Source organism: Camellia sinensis, chromosome 14, assembly GCF_055761805.1.
Source record: "Camellia sinensis isolate YWXY chromosome 14, ASM5576180v1, whole genome shotgun sequence".
Classification (NCBI taxonomy): Eukaryota; Viridiplantae; Streptophyta; class Magnoliopsida; order Ericales; family Theaceae; genus Camellia; species Camellia sinensis.
Genome location: NC_138974.1, coordinates 88,145,550 through 88,163,903, shown reverse-complemented (window position 1 = coordinate 88,163,903; position 18,354 = coordinate 88,145,550). Strand labels below are relative to the sequence as shown.

General features: G+C 37.6%; 1 protein-coding gene across 4 annotated transcripts; it reads right to left on the bottom strand.

Moving 5' to 3' along the window:
* Positions 1-1,703: 1,703 nt before the first annotated feature.
* LOC114308815 (uncharacterized) lies at positions 1,704-8,639 on the bottom strand. Of its 4 annotated transcripts, none has more exons than XM_028254484.2 (4): positions 8,345-8,639; positions 5,739-8,056; positions 3,720-4,027; positions 1,704-2,261 (listed from the first exon to the last, which is right to left on the bottom strand). In XM_028254484.2, exons 2-4 carry the CDS (start codon positions 8,009-8,011, stop codon positions 1,942-1,944), a joined length of 2,901 nt encoding a protein of 966 aa, XP_028110285.2. In that variant the 5' UTR covers positions 8,012-8,056; positions 8,345-8,639; the 3' UTR covers positions 1,704-1,941. The 4 variants fall into 4 exon arrangements, with proteins under 4 accessions (XP_028110285.2, XP_082761939.1, XP_082761938.1 ...); XM_082905813.1 differs by having other exon boundaries at positions 5,820-8,056; XM_082905812.1 differs by lacking the exon at positions 8,345-8,639 and having other exon boundaries at positions 5,739-8,325.
* Between the last annotated feature and the right edge of the window lie 9,715 nt (positions 8,640-18,354).

Below are 18,354 nucleotides of genomic sequence, written 5' to 3'. Positions count from 1 at the left end.
TTTGTAAAATAAAATAAAATATACTTCAAATGCAGTATTGCCTAAACAATTTAAATAATATACTTAATTTTTTCAAATCAAACATGAGATTTACTAAAATAATTATTTCTAGACATTTAATTCCATGAGAAAACAAACAAGTGATACACATCATTTTCAACCAAATAGTTCAAGGACTATATATCCCAGAACTATTAGTCCGTTGCAGTATAGGATAATGTCTTGTGTTTTCTTATGTGTTGATATTTTCACACAAGTCCACAACTGGAAATGTATGGAACAAAAAGACCGAGAAATTTGAGAGTAGAGAATCCCGTGCTGAATGCACTTCCCTGGAGTAGTTTGATTTAGCAAAGAATTCAGAAAATTGCCTTGTGATGCGTGTTATATGACTAGTTTTGGTAGCATGATGTTACAATAATTGATGGCTTCCTTGTATCTGTAAAATTCAAATCAATTTCAATGCTGGCTTCCTTGTATCTGTAATTTGTTGCCCATGTTGATTGGGTCCTCTTCTTTGTCTTTGGTTATGGCATCAAGTTCCTTAACTTCAAAAGAAGATGAAATACTTCGTTTCCACTCTGAAGACTGTATTAGAATGTTTAGACTCATTCATTGCCAAGGATGAGTGCTAATTAGTTTAGTTTTAATCAGAGTGGAAAAAAGAAAAAAAAAAAGAAACTATAGCCTTTCTTTAGAAGAACAGAGTGGCTTCATTCACTTCATTTCATTTAGAAACAACAAAGTTGGATGTATATTTTCAGTTTATAGAGCTCTCTACATGGACTGAAAACATAAATACTAAAATACTTGTACAATTATTGGACTTTATATCCCTTGTATAGTAATTAATATAAGCTGCAATTGCAGAAAGTATCTAGTAGGTCATGAAAAAAAATGAAGAAACACTTGGCACTACATTCTTCACCATAGACAAAATGTTAAGAATTTTGTATTTTTTGTTTTTTGTTTTTCGTTTTCTTTGTTGTGTGAAAATGGGTAGGAGGAGTAATTAATCAGTATGTGACAACCCTAGAAATAGAAAAAATAGTGTAATGGTGATATCATCCTACATAGTATCACTAGCCAATAAAAAACTACAAATGAGTTTAGATGAACCAAACTCGTCTTCCATTAACCAACAATGTTTTGATCCCCACTGCAAAGCGAGATTACTTATCGGATGACGATACCGGCACATTATATCCAATATTCACTCCTAAAAGTGAACATGAAAGTCCCTACCTGCGAGAGAAGTAGATACGAGGGGCACAGACGAGCCCACAAATGTGGGGTCTGCCGGATGATTCTAGAATCGCTCCCTCAAGATGAGCTCAGCCATAGCCTGGCCCCAGCCTCACCAAAAGCATAATGACAAGGAATTGACCGATAGCCCAAGCTTAATGGACACAAGTCTTGCAATCCCTAAAGATAGCCAATGAGACTCGAGCCACGTGGTTGTATTTTTTGTCTTTAAAGAACACTTGCATGACAATTGAACAAGTTGCCTAGGTTTAACTAGAAGAATAACTATGAACTAATCCTTCCCCCAAATGGGTAAATTCAATAGCCTCCTAAAGCTTAAGCAATAATCAATTACCTTCAAATCACAGGCAATCACATATGTCAAGATTCTATCTACAGTAACTAAGGAATACAAATGGCACAAACATACCAATTCCCCATTCAGTGGCTATTAAATATCACTATGAAATTAGAAATTCTAACCATTGATTAAAAGACCATAACATGATTGTACAGCTTCAAAGTCAAAAAGAGCTGTTTCATAAGATTATTGCTAGTGGAAAACAAAATTTAACCTGATCCAAATTTTCGACTCACTAGCACATTGCCAAAAACCATCTATACCCTACTTATATTCAAGGCTATCAACGCAATTACTCTCTTTCATTCAGTTTTTAGAGGTGCATCAGCTATGTACTAGATCTCCTTCTTGCTCCTCACAGAACACCATTTCTTAGTCTCAAAATCAAGTTTATCTAAATCCTCCGCAATTCCCAGGTAACCATATAAAACACGTTCCACCTTGTTCGCTTTCTGCGTTTTATCATCAGCATTACTGTTGTTTTTAGGAGTGACCTGCTTCAGTTCAGTTCTTCCACGTTCATTGCCAGAAAAAAACTTGTGAAGCCTCTCTGCTTCTTGCAACCCAGAAAATGTGCCACTGAACTTCACCACCATAATGCTCTGATTTGCAGGTTTCCCACGGCACACCTTGGTCTTTCCCCCAAAACCCATGTCTACAATAGATAGCAAAGTATAAACAACAATAAGAAACTAGTAAAGAATAACAAACAACCGATCAAACAAAATAAAACAAAACAGTGATACCCCATAAGCCACAATGCCTTATTTCTACAATTTAACATATGTGCGAAAAAGTATGGTACGCAATAAGGTTGGAATGCAACAAGTCATTTTTGGATCTGTGACAGCATGAGAAATTTACCAAATGGATAGTGTACTGGCACAGCATAGAAACCTTGCTTACATGTGTCACAGTAGAGTTCTTCATAATAAAACGATATGGGGGCATAATTGACAACTTTTAAACTGCAGAATCACTAGGAAAAATTGCAAACTGACCAAGATTTAACAGTGATTTCTAGTGTAAATGAGGATATATATTTAAGGATCAAACCTATGTTACTTGGAAAATGAATCATTCTGGTACATGGAGAGGAAACGAGAAAGGAACAAGAACGGGAACGGGAACATGGTATGCCACATGTTTTAAAATGTGATATGTTAGGGGAAGACTTGTTTAGATTATACTACTAGAATTTAAGGTACCCCCAGAGCTTGTCCCTTCTTTTTTTTTCTTTTTTTTTTTAAAAAAAAAAAAAAAACAAGAGAAAAAACCTTTTTTGCAATTAGACATCCAATAATAGGTAGTTTATATGACTATTATGATCCATTTTCGTACATTCTGTTATGCCAAACTCCACTCTCCTTAGGGTTTAATTCCTGTATTGATTTCTTTCTTCCCAAGGACAAGAATATATTGGGAAAAAAAAATCTAAAATCAAAGCACAGACACGTGACACAAAAAAGTTGACACACCAATTTGCGAAAACTACAGGACAACACGTGAGGGACACGCTTGAAATATATAATGTTATATATTTATTATATGTCATATATATGAATATATCATTTAAAAATAATAAAAAATGTAATATAACACTTAGTTTATAAATTTACATGATTTTTCTTCTATTATTGTACCCCAAGTTATTTTGTTCAAACTTATAATTAGTTTCATGTGTCTAATCGGTGGACACGTGTATTTAAGCAATAAATATGAGTGTCCGAAAAGTGTCCAAATCTAAAAAACCATTTTAAAAAATAGGACACATTTTGATGAGTGTTGGACACAAGTGTCCAATGAGTGTCGGTATCCGACACAGACACGCTACTTTCTTATAAGTGCTCGTGCTTTTTAAATCACTTTAGATTGCTAAATTCACCCATTTGGAACAAAAGCGCACTATGTTTTAGACCGTCCATATCAAAATTTAAATTGATAAGGTATTAGACTTTTTCCAGTAACACTGGTTCAAAAAAAGCATGTTTTCTAGTAACACTGGATCAAAAAATGCATATCAGGAGAAAGACTATGTAGTATTGAAACCTAACAATACAAATTTGAAAATCAGCAACTGCAATAGGACTGATCATCGAGATGAGCGTCTTACCTTTTAGTATAGCCTCAAGCTCTTCGATGGATACAATCACACGTCCATCTGGATTAATGTTTCCTACCGAACTATTATGAATGACCACAACTGGAGGCCAGATAATGAAGTCTTCCTTCAGAGCCACCGTTTCAGCATTGGGCAATACCTGGTGAACCCACTGACTGTTAAGGATCTCTGCACTCTTCCATCCCATCAAGGAACAAACTGCTTTGTGGAAACCCAAATGGCGCGCTCTGAAACCAACCTTTGGAGCCGTGCAGGCATGCATCACCAGGCTTTTTGTATCTAGAAACACTTTGGAATCGCTGAAACAACAGGCACACATTGCAATAATCAATAATTAAGTACTGAAAACCAAACAAAAAAGTGTGCAGGGCAAACTACACAAGCACCATTCTTAAAAGGAATAGGTGGAAAATGGAAGGACAAAAAAATATCCTTTAACTTGTTTCAAATATCCACAATTCATTAGAAAGAAACATGTGTTTTCTAATAGGGTAGTACAACTTTGACTCATATCACTAGCATTCTCCATTAATAACCTATTGTTGTCTGAGGGACTAAAGACAGTTTTAACAAGATCAAAGACGGCTTTCCAAATGCAATTAAAGAGAAAAATAAATCGTAAGGGTAAGACAACTGAGGTAACTAAAGCAGCATGGCTCCCATGTCCTTGTGGCATGGAGGCAACACTTAGGTGCTTGCAAGGGAGAGGCTGGGGGTTCAACTTCCCTTAGGAGCTAATCTAACAACAAACAACTGTCCCAATAAAAATAAAAACAAAACAAAACAAAACAAAACAAAAAAACTGAAGCAGCATGGCTAACCAAATTACAATCATCAATCAAACCCTCTTTTCATATGGAATGTTGCTGAAAGAGTCCTCGACAATCAAAGAAACAAACAAAATAACTGGTAGCCAGCGGTAGAAAAGAACCACCTGATTGAAACTGTGGACATCAAAGAATACCTAACAACAGTTATTTCTCCAACCAAAAACATATTGGCAACAATAGTTCATGAGGTCTCCATTTTCCCAACTCATAGCTCTACCAATGTTATCAATGAAAGTAATATTGACTAGAATCCCTACTTCGCCTACATAAGTTTCCCCTCTATGATACTCTCCAAATACTGACACAGGTGAGCAATGAAGATCTCAACCACTACTTGATAATTTGGAAAAGAAAAAACTGCTGGAGCAAAAAAATTCCTTCTTAACTTCTAGGCATAAGTACCTAATGGGAAAAGAAAAGAAACAAAAGCCTATAACTGTACATTTCCCAATTTAACTTCTAAATGACAAGATGGCTTCTTGTTTGCTTATGCCTCCTTCTCTCCAGCAATACCACTCAGTGCTACCCAAGAAGTGCTACCTTACCACCAAAACCATCATCATGCCAACCCTGCCACCACTGCCAATAGTACTATGACAACACAATGGCCACAATTTCTATACAAATTTTTTTTTTTTAATGTCACACCTCCTCTTCATGCTCAAATCAGAGCCGAAAGAGAAATTAGCTTCCATTTATTTTTCACTTTCTTGCAACCCCATCATTTCCATTCACTCAATCTGAAAGTCATATGGAGTCGCTTTCACTAATCTATGTTATTCAAGCATTATAAAATTCAATAACAACACACACACACACACGAGTCATCCCTGACCCAGTTCTTATGAGCAGATGCCAACCACAGGAAGAGTATTGGATGCACAAAAGCAACATAGATGATACATCGAGCAAATAATGAAAACCAAGAACCTTCCAACATCTTGTATTGCAGTGGCATTTCCCTTAAACGAAGTGTTCATGATCTTAAATTCAGTGTTGACCTCCCATCAAATAGAAGAGATCCTACCAATCATGCAATTCAAATACTTCCCACATTTAAAATATTCATGAAACAGTGAAGTTTCATGAAAAACAGAAGCAAAACCCTTAAGTTGATGCAAACCTTCACCATGAGTTCCCATAAGCTGAAGAAACCATAATCAGGTTAAATCGTACTTACTTGATTGCAGCAGAATGAGTAGGAATAATTTCAATCAAACAATGGGGTGGAGGAAAAAACACCGTAATGTAGAAGACAGACCTGCCACAAACACTGCACTTTAAACTACCAATTTTTCCTTGCTCTTTCAATCTTCTGCGTTGCGCTGGATTCTCATTCAGTTGTTTGACAAATTTGAAAAATGCACTGTGCACCAGCTGCTTAAACTCCTTAGAGTTTTCAGGTGGCTCAGACCTTGCAGGGGTGAGCTTAGCTTCTGAAGGGCCTCCCTCTTCAGCATGAATACTTTCAGCATGAATACTTCCATGATAAGCATCTTGATTGTTTCTCAAGGACTTCTGCAGCTTGATTTTTTTTGCTGAAGGCTGTGGAATATGAACATGTTGAGGAACAGGCCCCAGTCTCTTCTTTATATCTCTAAAACTATATTTTAAACGCCTTGGATTACATGCTGACAGACTACCAGATGCATTAGAGTTACAATTTCTATGACCAACCATCCCATTGAAAGTTTTTCCAACATTTCTGTATCGTGAGGAACTCAACAGTGGCTTATTTGACTTAGTATCATGAATTTTTCCGGTGATCTTCCTGTTACTTGAGAACTTACTTCCTGGGTTCTGCCTAATTAGTTTCTTGTCAACATCCCATTTCCTTTTAAGCATCCTTTTAGGGTGCTCAAGAGAGCCTAGTTCCTCTACTATGAATCTGTCTTGATGGTTATCATCAACCCCGTCTAACCAAAGATCATAATCTTCCATCAACGACATATTCAATCTTTCCTCATCAGAATGAAGATGATCATCTATTCCATAACCATGGTCTTCGCTAGAGTAAATGTTTTCATGGCCTCTATATAGTTCTCTTTCATACTCAAGGTGCACACTCCTAGGACCCAAATCTTCTCCCTCTTTCTTACTTGCATATGATGATCTAGCTGCATCAGGATAATTGGAAATTGGCTGTTCTTGTGAAGAGCGATGATAGTCCCGTAGTCTGCCTTCAATCAGTCGCTCTCTACCAGAACTTTCTGTAACAACCATCCTGTCTATGATAGGTTCCACAATTCTAGGTCCTAATGACTCTCGATAGCCATAGTCATCTTCAATACTCACCATCTTCCCATAAAGTTTATCAGTCAGAGAACCCATATCGCTCTTCTCACTTCTTTGCACTTCAGAATAAGCATAACCCCTTTGTGTGCCCTCCTTCGGACTAAGCTGAACCTTCATGTAGTTTGTCATATCTTCTAGGTGCAAGGTAGGGTCTCTGGAGGAATTGGAATGTGAATCATGAGTATACGCCTCATGGGAAATAGGATCATTAAGCAATCCTGAACTCCTACTGAATCCATCCAAACGAATGGGGTAACCATTGCCACCGGAATAATGGTAATCATTCATTGAACTTCCAAAAGGGACAGTGGTCGACGTCTTGGACTGAGATGATGGTATTGCATAATGAGAAGTATCCCTTGAGTGGCAGTGGGTCTTCTCTTCCCTTGAGTAGAATTTAGAAATATCTTCCTCCTTCAATAATTCTCTTGCTGGTAGTTTATCAGCAGGCAGGTGGGCTTGGAATCGAATGTCTTCGTCCTTGTCAAGAGTGCTATTCAATTTTTGTGATGGCAATAAAAGGCCACCACTATCTGTGTCTACAGAACTTCTCCAAGTGCCACTTGGAGGAAGGTATCCAGGGAAAGTTCTGTCCCTTCCGATTTCCATATGTATGGGTTTCGCCACCATCATCCCAGAGCGGGCCATATCTGCAAATCCAATGCCCTGATAATTCCCTTCAGTATTCACTCTGGTACTACTAATAATACCAACACCACAATCAGGAAAATTCTTCGAGCTGTGATTTACATTATCATTCACTCTTTTGTGTTCGTCTAAAAGATATTTCCACTGGAACTTCAAGGACGGTGAGTCCCTTTGTGACAAAGCTTCGTTAAACTGGGACAGTTTTTGCAATTCCCCGTCTCCATCTCCATCCAAATGCTTACTATAATCTCTTCTCTGTGATGAACCACTGGGATGCTCACTACCCAAAACCCGCCTCGACTTCTCCCTTTCATTCAAACCTGGAACAAAGTGTGAATGCCTCTCTCGCCACGAATAGTCCCGACCTTGCACACTGGATCGAATTGGAGACCCAGTTCTATGGTCTCGTGATCGCCCACGCGGCAGCGAATAGTCCCGTCCACCTTGCAAAGTTACACGAGGCGGAGACCGAAGTCTAACGTCTCCTCCTAACCTCTTCTCTCTCATCATTCACTGCTGAACTAGATACAGAAACAATCTTTCTATATCTGTCTCCTTCAATAACACCAAATACAGAAACGCAGAATATTTGAGGAAACTAATATTAATATATCAGAACCAGCAGTCCCTAAGATTCAGATTTTACATAAAATGAAGAAAAAAACCCTAGGAGAGAGAAAACCCTAACCGAAGAAGAAGAAAACCATACTCAACGCCAATTCGAAGCAATATCTAACAGGTGTTTATGCGATTCGAAGGAACCAAATCCTAAGATTGCAATTTTTCAATCAATGATTTCATATTGTACGATACATATACATAATATTTAGTGTGATTTCAAACCTTTTGGGGGTGAAGAAGAAGATCGAGAAGCTATCGATTCAGATTCTGGTTTGCTCATATGTGAATAGATAGATAGATAGATAGATAGATATAGAGAGAGAAAGGGAAACGAATGGTTGCAGGGATAAACAAGGCTTCAAATTTGATTCATGAATGGAATCCCAAATTTTGTTTGGCGTGATTTTATTTATTTATGGAAGTTATTAAAGGCTAGTTTAGCGGGGAGGGTGACTAATAGATTGTGGGCATGTGTCCCTTGTGGGGATACGTGTCGAGATCACAGAGGCCTTTACCTAATTCAAAAATACATCTCAAAAAGTTTTATTAAAAATTCTATTAAGGGTTGGTTTGACATAAACTAAATAATACAAAAAGTCAAAAAGTCACTATCCTATTTAAGTCACATTATCTTATTTAAATCATGTCACCTCTCTAACACATCACATCAAACTCAATCTAAATCTAACCCATATAAGCCAATAAATCAAAAAGTATACTTTTTTTAAAACATCCCAAACCAACCCTAAATGTCTGATTGTGTGCATGACTCACATGACACTTATATGGTATGGGTGTCATTCCTACATAAAATATTTAATAAAATTTTTGGAATCTTTAACATTACTCTATCTAATTTGTTCCGTTATTAGGAATGTATGCAAAGTGTAATTTGAGTTAAAATAATCAATAAAAAAATAAATTAAAATATTATATTTAAATTATAATTAGAGTTAATTATTTAAAATTCATATTTATAAATAATATGGTAGCTTAAGTTCTATTTAAAATTTTTTGAACTAATAAGTCCTATTTAGTAAAACTGAGAATATTATCAGTTTTTCTCAATATTTAAAACTAAAAACATTATCAATTTTGTATAGTAATGTTTCAAATAATTATTTTACTAACTGATGGGAAAAAAAAAGAGCATGAAATTAAATATTTTTATCTTTTTACTTATTGATTTGATTCAACTATCCAATAAAATCGAGAACATTATCAGTTTTTTAAAAAATTTTAAAGACTAATGAATTTGGCTTAAAATGAACCAACCAACATAAAGAACATAAGTTATATTGCTTGGGTTTGGCCGAACGTTATACCGAGTCTCTTGTGTCAAAGGTCGTTTTACATCAATTCATGATGTTTCGATGAGCCTTGAAGCATTTTTCCTCCCTCTTTGAGCTTACTCCATGATAGGAGGATTGGGTGGTTATCGATTCATTGCACTAATTGATTTTTGTCCAAAATCATGTCCTAACTCATCATGCAATCAATTTGCTAATTGAAGGTTTTGGCAATGACTTTGTTCTTCTCTCGAACCTTTCCATGACAGAGAAGAGTAGAAAGGACAAACAGAGTTCAGAATAACTCTGTTTGCATTGTTTTCACTTTAGAGCACAAAAACAGGGTTTTACACAAAAATAGGGCATGGCGGGCTTTATTTGGGGCCGGTCGGGCTCCAGTGATTGGTAAGCAGTGCATTTTTGGCAGAAGCAGAGGGCAGTGGCTGAGAGTGAAACAAAACAATTGCACAGAAGGCAGACATAGAAGTTTCTGCAAATGACCTTCATTGGCGTGCATTCAATCCTTGTGCATTTTTTATATACATTAATGTTGTAATATTATTGTTCATACTATTGCTATAATTATTATTATTGTTAATATCATATTGTTGTAATTAGTGTTCTGATTATTATTGTTACAATATCCTTGTTGTAATAAATTAAAGCTAGTTATTTATTTATTATTCATTCGGTCGGACTTGTAATAAGTAGTTTTAATCCGGACAATTGGACGCTCATTGAGACCCTCTTGTACGAGAGCAAAATATGTAATAAGTGCGTATGTCTTCCAACCCTATTTCTTTCTCCCTTTTATTTCTCCGCTTATAATGGTAGTGTAGAGCATCATGTGTTTTAGCATTTCTCATGTTCGCATACACTCGTCTCACATGCATTTGGGTTCGGCTCGTCATACTAACTGATGTCAATTTCACTTTCATTGTTTGAATACGTGACTTATCAGATGTCTTGGAATTGAATCATATACAATGCTCATAGCCGAGCCTATAAAAGTGACATAAATGTGTGCTGTGACAACCCTCACCTCTGATTAGTACTAATCTCTAATTAAGCATGATAAGTAACTAATTAGAATGAAATCCTGAATTGATTGTAGGAGTGTATTGTTTTAAATGCATTTCTATCTGTTTGATTTCTGAATGAATCTGTTCATGTTTTAATTTCGAACTACAAATTGAAGGTCTTATCGGCGACCGAATCAGAAATTGATTTGTGTTATATGCTAATTAGGATTTATATGATTTTATGGTAGGTTTAATTAAAATTTGATTTGGGACGATTAAATTAGATTAAATAAAGTTAAATTACATTAGTTGCAATAGTTATACAATTGCCACTTAGTGACTTGATTCAAGACCATTCTTTTTCTACTTCACTCATGTTTGATATGCCATCCATTTCATCTTTGAGACCAAACGTGTGAGAGAGAGAGAATTGAAAGGAAAGAATTGATTCAACAAAGTTTGGCTTGGAACTTAGGAGAAATTGAAGAGAGATTGTGTAATTGAAGCTTCAATACTTGGAATTCAAGCCCTAAGGTAGAGAATTCATCCTTTGGTTTATGTAGTTAAATTGTTTCTTGCATGGTTCATGGTAAATTAGTGATCTAAGTCAAGAATTGGTTTAAAATGTTGAATTTAGAGTTACTCCTTGCATGCATGTGCATATTCTTGAATTTTGGAGTTGTTTCATGAGAATTTCCACATGCAAGTTCATATTTTTGTTATGGTCCATGAATTCATCATGATTTTGAGCTCAACATTACATTTGATCTTGTTTTGAAACACTAGAGTTCATGAGAACTCATGCATGTTTGATCTTGCAATGTTCTTCGTGCTTACACTTAATTTTTGTGTTCAATTGACTTACCTATGGGCTTTGATTTTACAAATTGATCTTTGAAACATGTTGTATTATGGGTTTTCAAGAATTTTCCAGAAAATTAGCCCAAGGGGATCGAATTTGAAGCTTTAAAAGTTGAATTTCATGCTTGAGGTTCAATCTGAAAATTCCAGATTTTGGACCTACGCTCGAGCATAGGACTTCACGCTCAAGCGTACACTCTGAGTACATGCACTTCCGCTTGAGCGTGGAAAGTCACGCTCGAGCATGAAATGCACATGCCCAGAAGTTTATGTGTTTTACAGTCCGCTCGAGCGAGAAAGTTCACGCTCGAGCGAGGACCTGAGTCTCACGATCGAGTAGGGATCGAGCGTCCGTCGAGCGTGAATTGCATACATCCAGTACTTTTCATGAAATTTGCAGTCCGCTCGAGCGTAGGAAGTCATGCTCGAGCGGAGCTCCTTTGTCTGCATGTCCGCTAGAGCGTAGAAAGCCACGCTCGAGCGTGGACCTCTGTTTCAACAAATTTTGAAAAGTGTTTTAAAGTGCATCCCGACCCTCGTACATGTTTTCTGATATATTTTCAGTCCCTTGTCCTGCACATTTAAATGCTAATTGTGAAATTCCATGTTAAATTAAGTTAAGTAAGTGAATCCTATGTTTATGAATGTGCATTTGTTCAATAAGGAAAAAGATCTGTTACAAGTAGAATGTTTGAATCAGAAATTGAGAGCCTTAGAGGCTTGATAATCCGGAATTGATTTGACATTTGGAATCTGCATGATTTTTAAGCTATAATGAGATTTTCTGTGAAATTTTAATTTGGGATGATTAAACGATTGAATTTTGTCCTTATTTGCCTTTAGATATACATATATATTTATGTTCCTTACATGTTGGAGTCAAGAACCTTACCTAAAAATATCTCCTGGAGAGAAAAACTTAGAGAAGAAGAGGGTTGAAGGGAAGAGGAGAAATTCATCAAGAAAAAGGGAGATTGAGAGGAAATTAAGAGAATCAAGCTCAAGATAAATTTAATTCATCTTGTGTAACCTTAGTCATGGAGTGGGGTAAGAATTTCCTTTTGATTCATGTCATTTAGGGTTTGTAATTGTGGCCCTGTGTGTGTGTGCTTGGGGTTAATTGATTGTTTGAACTTAACTTGAATCATCTACTGAGAATTTCATTCTACTTCTTCTATTATTAAGCTTGAATTCATTTCATGACCACATGGTTATATATGCGTGTGTGTGTGTGTGTGAGAAAGTGAGGAATTCCATAGAATTGGATTATGATTGATTATAATTATGAATTCAAAGTGATTAAGAGCTTAAGTTGATTTGTGATTAAGTTTCCATGTCATTTTGAGCTTTAGTTTGTGTTAGATTGATCTATGTTGAACCTTGCTATGTGTTCTCTAAGTTGGGTTTTGTGTGAATTTCGGACTGGTTTTTTTTTTGCCCAGACCGCACAAGCGGCCATGGGCACCGCACAAGCAGACATGAAGAAGAAAAAGAGGTTTTCATTCTGTTTTTGGGCGCTCGAGCGGCCGGGTTCTTCCGCTCGTGCGGAATTGGGCCGCACGAGCGGCCAACCTTGTTTCAGCTTATACCTTATAACTTTGAACAAGCATATCTTTTGTATCCGGACTCCGTTTTGAGTGATTCTTGAGCCTAAAATCAAGCCCCGAAAGTCTAGTTTCCAATGGTGTGGTCTCACTCCAAAATTCTAAGTACATAAATAGTTATACCTAAATTAGTGATGACTATTCACTTTCTGTTTATCAAGTTTGTACCGTTTCTTCGCATGAACCTTTCTCCTATCGATTCCTCCTATTTTATGATAACCTATGGAGGACTAATGAGTCTAGAACCACCATAGTTATTGAGTAAGGAATAAAAAGAGATTGGTTGTATTCTCATAATCTGCTATGTGCATTATGTTTGTAGGTTAAGATGAGGACATCGTTCCACCACTATCAGAGACCTACCACTGTGAGTAATAGTACTATAAATGTACATTATTTACCGTTAATAATTATTATTATTAACATTCTGTTCTTCGTGAACAATTAAGTTAACATGTATGTGGAGTGAGAATTGGTGTGAACTTATGTAAACATTGAAGGATTTGGCACACACCGATATGATATAGATATCCACCTAGAGTGGATCATCACAACGAATAATTGGATAAGACTACGGGTTATTTTGTACGTTAATAACCATTGTGAAATTATATTACATAACAGATTAACCTCTGAATGACTCAATCCGGGGAAAGAATTGAATGTCAATAACACGATTATGTGACTCACGTTATGATGTGAATGGCTCCACTCTTATTAATGTAATGGAACATTTACCTTTTGTTTATCGTTAATATTATTGTTCTATTATTGTGGGACAATTTTGTCACCTTATGAGAAACCATGGGAAAATCTAAGAGCATTGTTGGGTACTACATTCTGTTTATTGTTGATAATGGATACTAACACACTATTATTTGTAAGTCAGTTGTATGGATTCATGATGAACAAGTGGAATGTAAGTGCATTACGAGACAACGGTATCTATGTATCTCTGGACTCGTTTAATCTGTAATACACTCTTACCTTTATTGGTAAATATCAGTAGCACTCAATTAAACGTAAATTAGTTATGTTGACTCATGTGAATGAATGAAAGAACCTGTATGTCACTGTATAACTCCGGGATTAGTCCATTCTAATGATTTCTGGTATGGAGCAAAGTGTTGTACGGAACTAAGTGCTGCAAAGCGAGTCACCTCTAGAATCCGTACGAGCCACCTCTTGAGTCCATACACATGTGAACTAGGCTTAAAGCCGATGTGAAAGTTATGAGGCCTATGGCCGTTCTGTGACATCTGTGAGGCCTATGGCCAATTTATTAATATTTGGGCCTATAGCCATTCTGTATAATCTGTTAGTATGAAACAAAGTGCTGTACGGAAACTAAGTACTGCAATGCGAGTCACCTCTAGAATCCGTACGAGCCACCTCTTGAGTTCATACACGCATGATAAGAGCTTCATGCCGTTCTGTATAAACTGTTTTCTGATATGGAACAAAGTGCTGTAATGCGAGACACCTCTTGAGTCCATACATATAAGAATTGGGCCTATGGCCAATCTGTGAACTCTGTTAGGCCTATGGCCATTTTGTATAAGACCTCTGGTATGAAACAAAGTGCTGTACGGAACTAAGTACTACAGGGTGAGTCACCTCTAGAATCCGTGCGAGACACCTCTTGAGTTCATACATATTATGTTCAAGGGCCTAATGCCAACATGTTCAAGGGCTTCATGCCATTATGTTCAAGGGCTTAATGCCACTCTGTTCAAGGGTTTGAAGACTGGGCCTAAGGCCGTTCTGGAATTAATGCAGAATCAACTTAACCATATGCCCTCTCTATTTATATACGCACTGATATGCATTATAAATCAAGATGAGCATTAAATTGTTTATGTACTATTATTCACTGAGCTTCGCTCATTTTATGTTATGTCTGTTCTGTAGGTAATCACTTTGGAAGTCCGTCTTAACCCTTGATGCTCGCCCTTCAATTATCAACCTCAGTGTGTCCAGGCACCCAAACCAAGCCATGCATTTCTGTGAAGTTTTGTTGAGATTTTGGCTTGTACTTTTGCACTTCAATTGTTTACCTAATGTTTAAATGTATGTATATGACCCATTTCTTTACCACTATTTGGTTATATACTCAGTAAGGGGGGGCTGAGCATGTGTATGTGATCCTGGCATGTTAGTATTAGCTCGATGGATGTTAATAAGTATGTTATTTGATAATAGTAAATGCTTCCATTCAGGCCCCATATATTATATATATCAGGTTTTATGTCCGTTTCTGAGGTGGTCATGCCCAAACTTTTAGGGGCGGGTTTGGGGTGTGACAACATCCTTGCATCCTCTTTCCATCCTAGGCATTCCTAGGCCATGTTTAAGGCATCTTAATGAGGATATTGATGTAGAACCACATCGAGTCAAGATAGGAACTAAGTTGTTGATTCCCGAGTGTGTAACTTAGTATGTATTCGTTCTGTAACTGTGTAGGGTTGGCACCCGAGGACGCCTACTAGCTGCTTATAGCCCAGTGCTCTGTGAGTAACAATGTTGTAAAGATATGTTCAATTATGATTATTTTCTAAATGATCAACTGTTCTGCTTACTAAAACGTTATTGTTTAATGAATGAATGTTTGTCTTATTTGTAAACTGTATTCGTGGCATCCATAACAATTTACTGTTACTATACTGTTACTGCTACTGACACAGAAATCTCTGTTGATTCCTATGTTTGGAACCACTACTGTTACTGTTATGATGGCCATCGACTGACTGTTCGGTCTGTTAAGACCTACTGTACTGTTTTGCTATGAGATGCACCACATATGACTGCTACGGTTTCTAAGTGACTGATATGACTGTTTAATTACTGCAAGGACATTCATTCTTAACCTTTTTACATAACTGTTATTCACTGGGCTTTAACTCATTATTTATATATATGTATGTAGGTGTCCAGGCACCAAACTGGAGCTAGGAGCGTTGGGTTAACTCTTGTTCTGTCAAGCCAACCTTTGTACCTCGCCTCGAGGTTCCAAGTCCTTTCAAGCTACGACTGTTTTGGGGTGTTCGGATTCACCCTTCTGTCTCTGTTTTGTAATAGATGTTATAGACTCCTACTGTACAGTTATGGCATAAGGATTGAATCCCTAACTTGTATGTATGTATATTTGGTATGTAAATGTGTTTTGGTTACGAATGTGACTTGTTCATAAAAGTCTTTTTGCATCAGACTGTCACAGCTCATTGGACATCTTTTATTTACTGTTTTGGCTTCCGCCAGCCCCTTTACTCTGTATTACTGGCATTACTGTTAAGCAGGCCTTCGTAATCACAGATTACTGGCCGGTTACGGTGCTAAACCCATAGGAGCAGGTTTGGGTCGTGACAGAGTAGTATCAGAGCGATACCAAGCACGAATTATACCGCACACACGTGTCCAAATGAGCTATAGGATATCCTAGAAAAGTAAATAGGGCATCGCATGAGCATGAAAGTGTGTGTGGCCATGACATGAATATATGTGCTAATATGCTAGTGTGCTTAAGTAAGCAATTTCCTATGTTTATTATTACCATATTGCCTATAGTGAAATGGACAATGCACAAAATGCTGATGAATCCGAATCATCTGAGGCAAGGATGGCAAGATTAGAAAGAACAGTTGAACTGTTAACTGAGGCCTTGAGGCTACAACAGAACCAACAGCCCCCACCTCCTCCAGTTCAACTGGAGCAAAATGTTAATGAGGATATAATTGCCTTGACACAGAAGTTCAGTAAAATGAAGCCACCATCCTTTCAGGGAGGCCTTGAACCGTTAAAGGCCGAAGCATGGGTTCTAGAAACAAAGAAATTATTTGAAGTGTTTCCGTGTTCCGAAGCATACAAGGTATTGCTGGCTACCTTTACAAGAAGAAGCTAGACGGTGGTGGATGCTTGTTCGTAACACCAATACTGCTTTGACTTGGGCTTAATTTAAAGAAGCCTTCTTTGAAAAATACTTTCCTCAATGTGTCAGGAATCGCAAAGTGACTGTCACGACCCAAACCCGGCCCTATGGGTTTAGCACCGTAACCGGCCAGTAATCCGAGATTACCGAAGGCCTGCAGAACAGTAGTACAGTAAAACAGAGTACAGGGCCTGGCGGAAGCCACTACGGTAAATAAATAATGTCCATTGAGCTGTGACAGTCTGTATGCCAAAAAGATTTTTCATGCATTCGTATATTCACAACAGTACAGGCTAGACAAGCATTTACAGACATTCAGTACATGGATCTAATCCCTTGATAACAGTACAGTACAGTGGCTAACAGTCTATACAGTAATACAAAACAGTAACAGGGACCAGCGGGGGAAAAGACACCCCAAGCCATAGCATGGCGAACTCGGAACCTCGCAGTGAGGCACGGTGGTTGGCTTGACAAAACTGGAATAACCCTGACGCCTCTAGCTTTGGTCCGGTGCCTGTACACCTACATATATATATGAGCAGTGAGCTAAAGCCCAGTGAATAACATAAAGCGTAAAGGGGTTTAGAATGAATGTCCTTACAGTAATGAAAACAGTTCATTTCAATCAGTATTTCAGTCAGTACAGTCATATGTGGTACATCCATTAGCATAACAGTACAGTAAACAGTAGGTCTTAAAAGACCGAACAGTAAATGATGGCCATCAATCAGTAAACAGTAGTGGTTCCACGAGGGAACCGACAGAGATCTCTGTAACAGTGACAGTCAGTAACAGTAGTTGCTAAGGATGCCACAATACAGTTCAGAATAGAGGACATACATTCATTCAATTAACAGTAACAGTTCAGAAAGCAGTGCAGTTCAATTGTTCAGAAGATAATCATTTTGAACATATCTTTACACAGTTGTTACTCACAGAGTTTGGGTTACAGTATGCTAGAGCGTGCCTCCCCAGTCGCCAACCCTACACAGTTAACAGATTGAACACACTAAGCTACACAGTTGCGAGATAACACAATTTAACCCTTAATGCCTCGGTGTGTTCTACATCTATCCTCAACAGGATGTCTTAAACTAGGCCTAAGAATGCCTAGAATGGAATAGGATACAAAGATGTGATCAGAAGACTGTTTCAAGATTTTCAGAAAAACAGGGTCCCGCTCGAGCACAGGTTTCCCCGCTCGAGCAGTCATGTGACAAAGGTACACGCTCGAGCGTCAACTTTCCCGCTCGAGCGTACTGTAAAAGTACTGGATGGGTGAAATCTCCGCTCGACACCCGCTCGAGCTTGAGACATGACTCCGCTCGAGCGTCCAATCCTCCGCTCGAGCGGACTGTAAAACAGTGCAGAGATACTGGATGCTCGAATTCCACGCTCGAGCGGCACTTCCCCCGCTCGAGCGGAAGTGCAGAATCTGGGAATTCCAGATTGCACCTCCAAGCTCCAACTCACATTCAAATGCATCAAAACCAATCCTCTTGGGCCCATTTTCTGGAAAACATTTAAA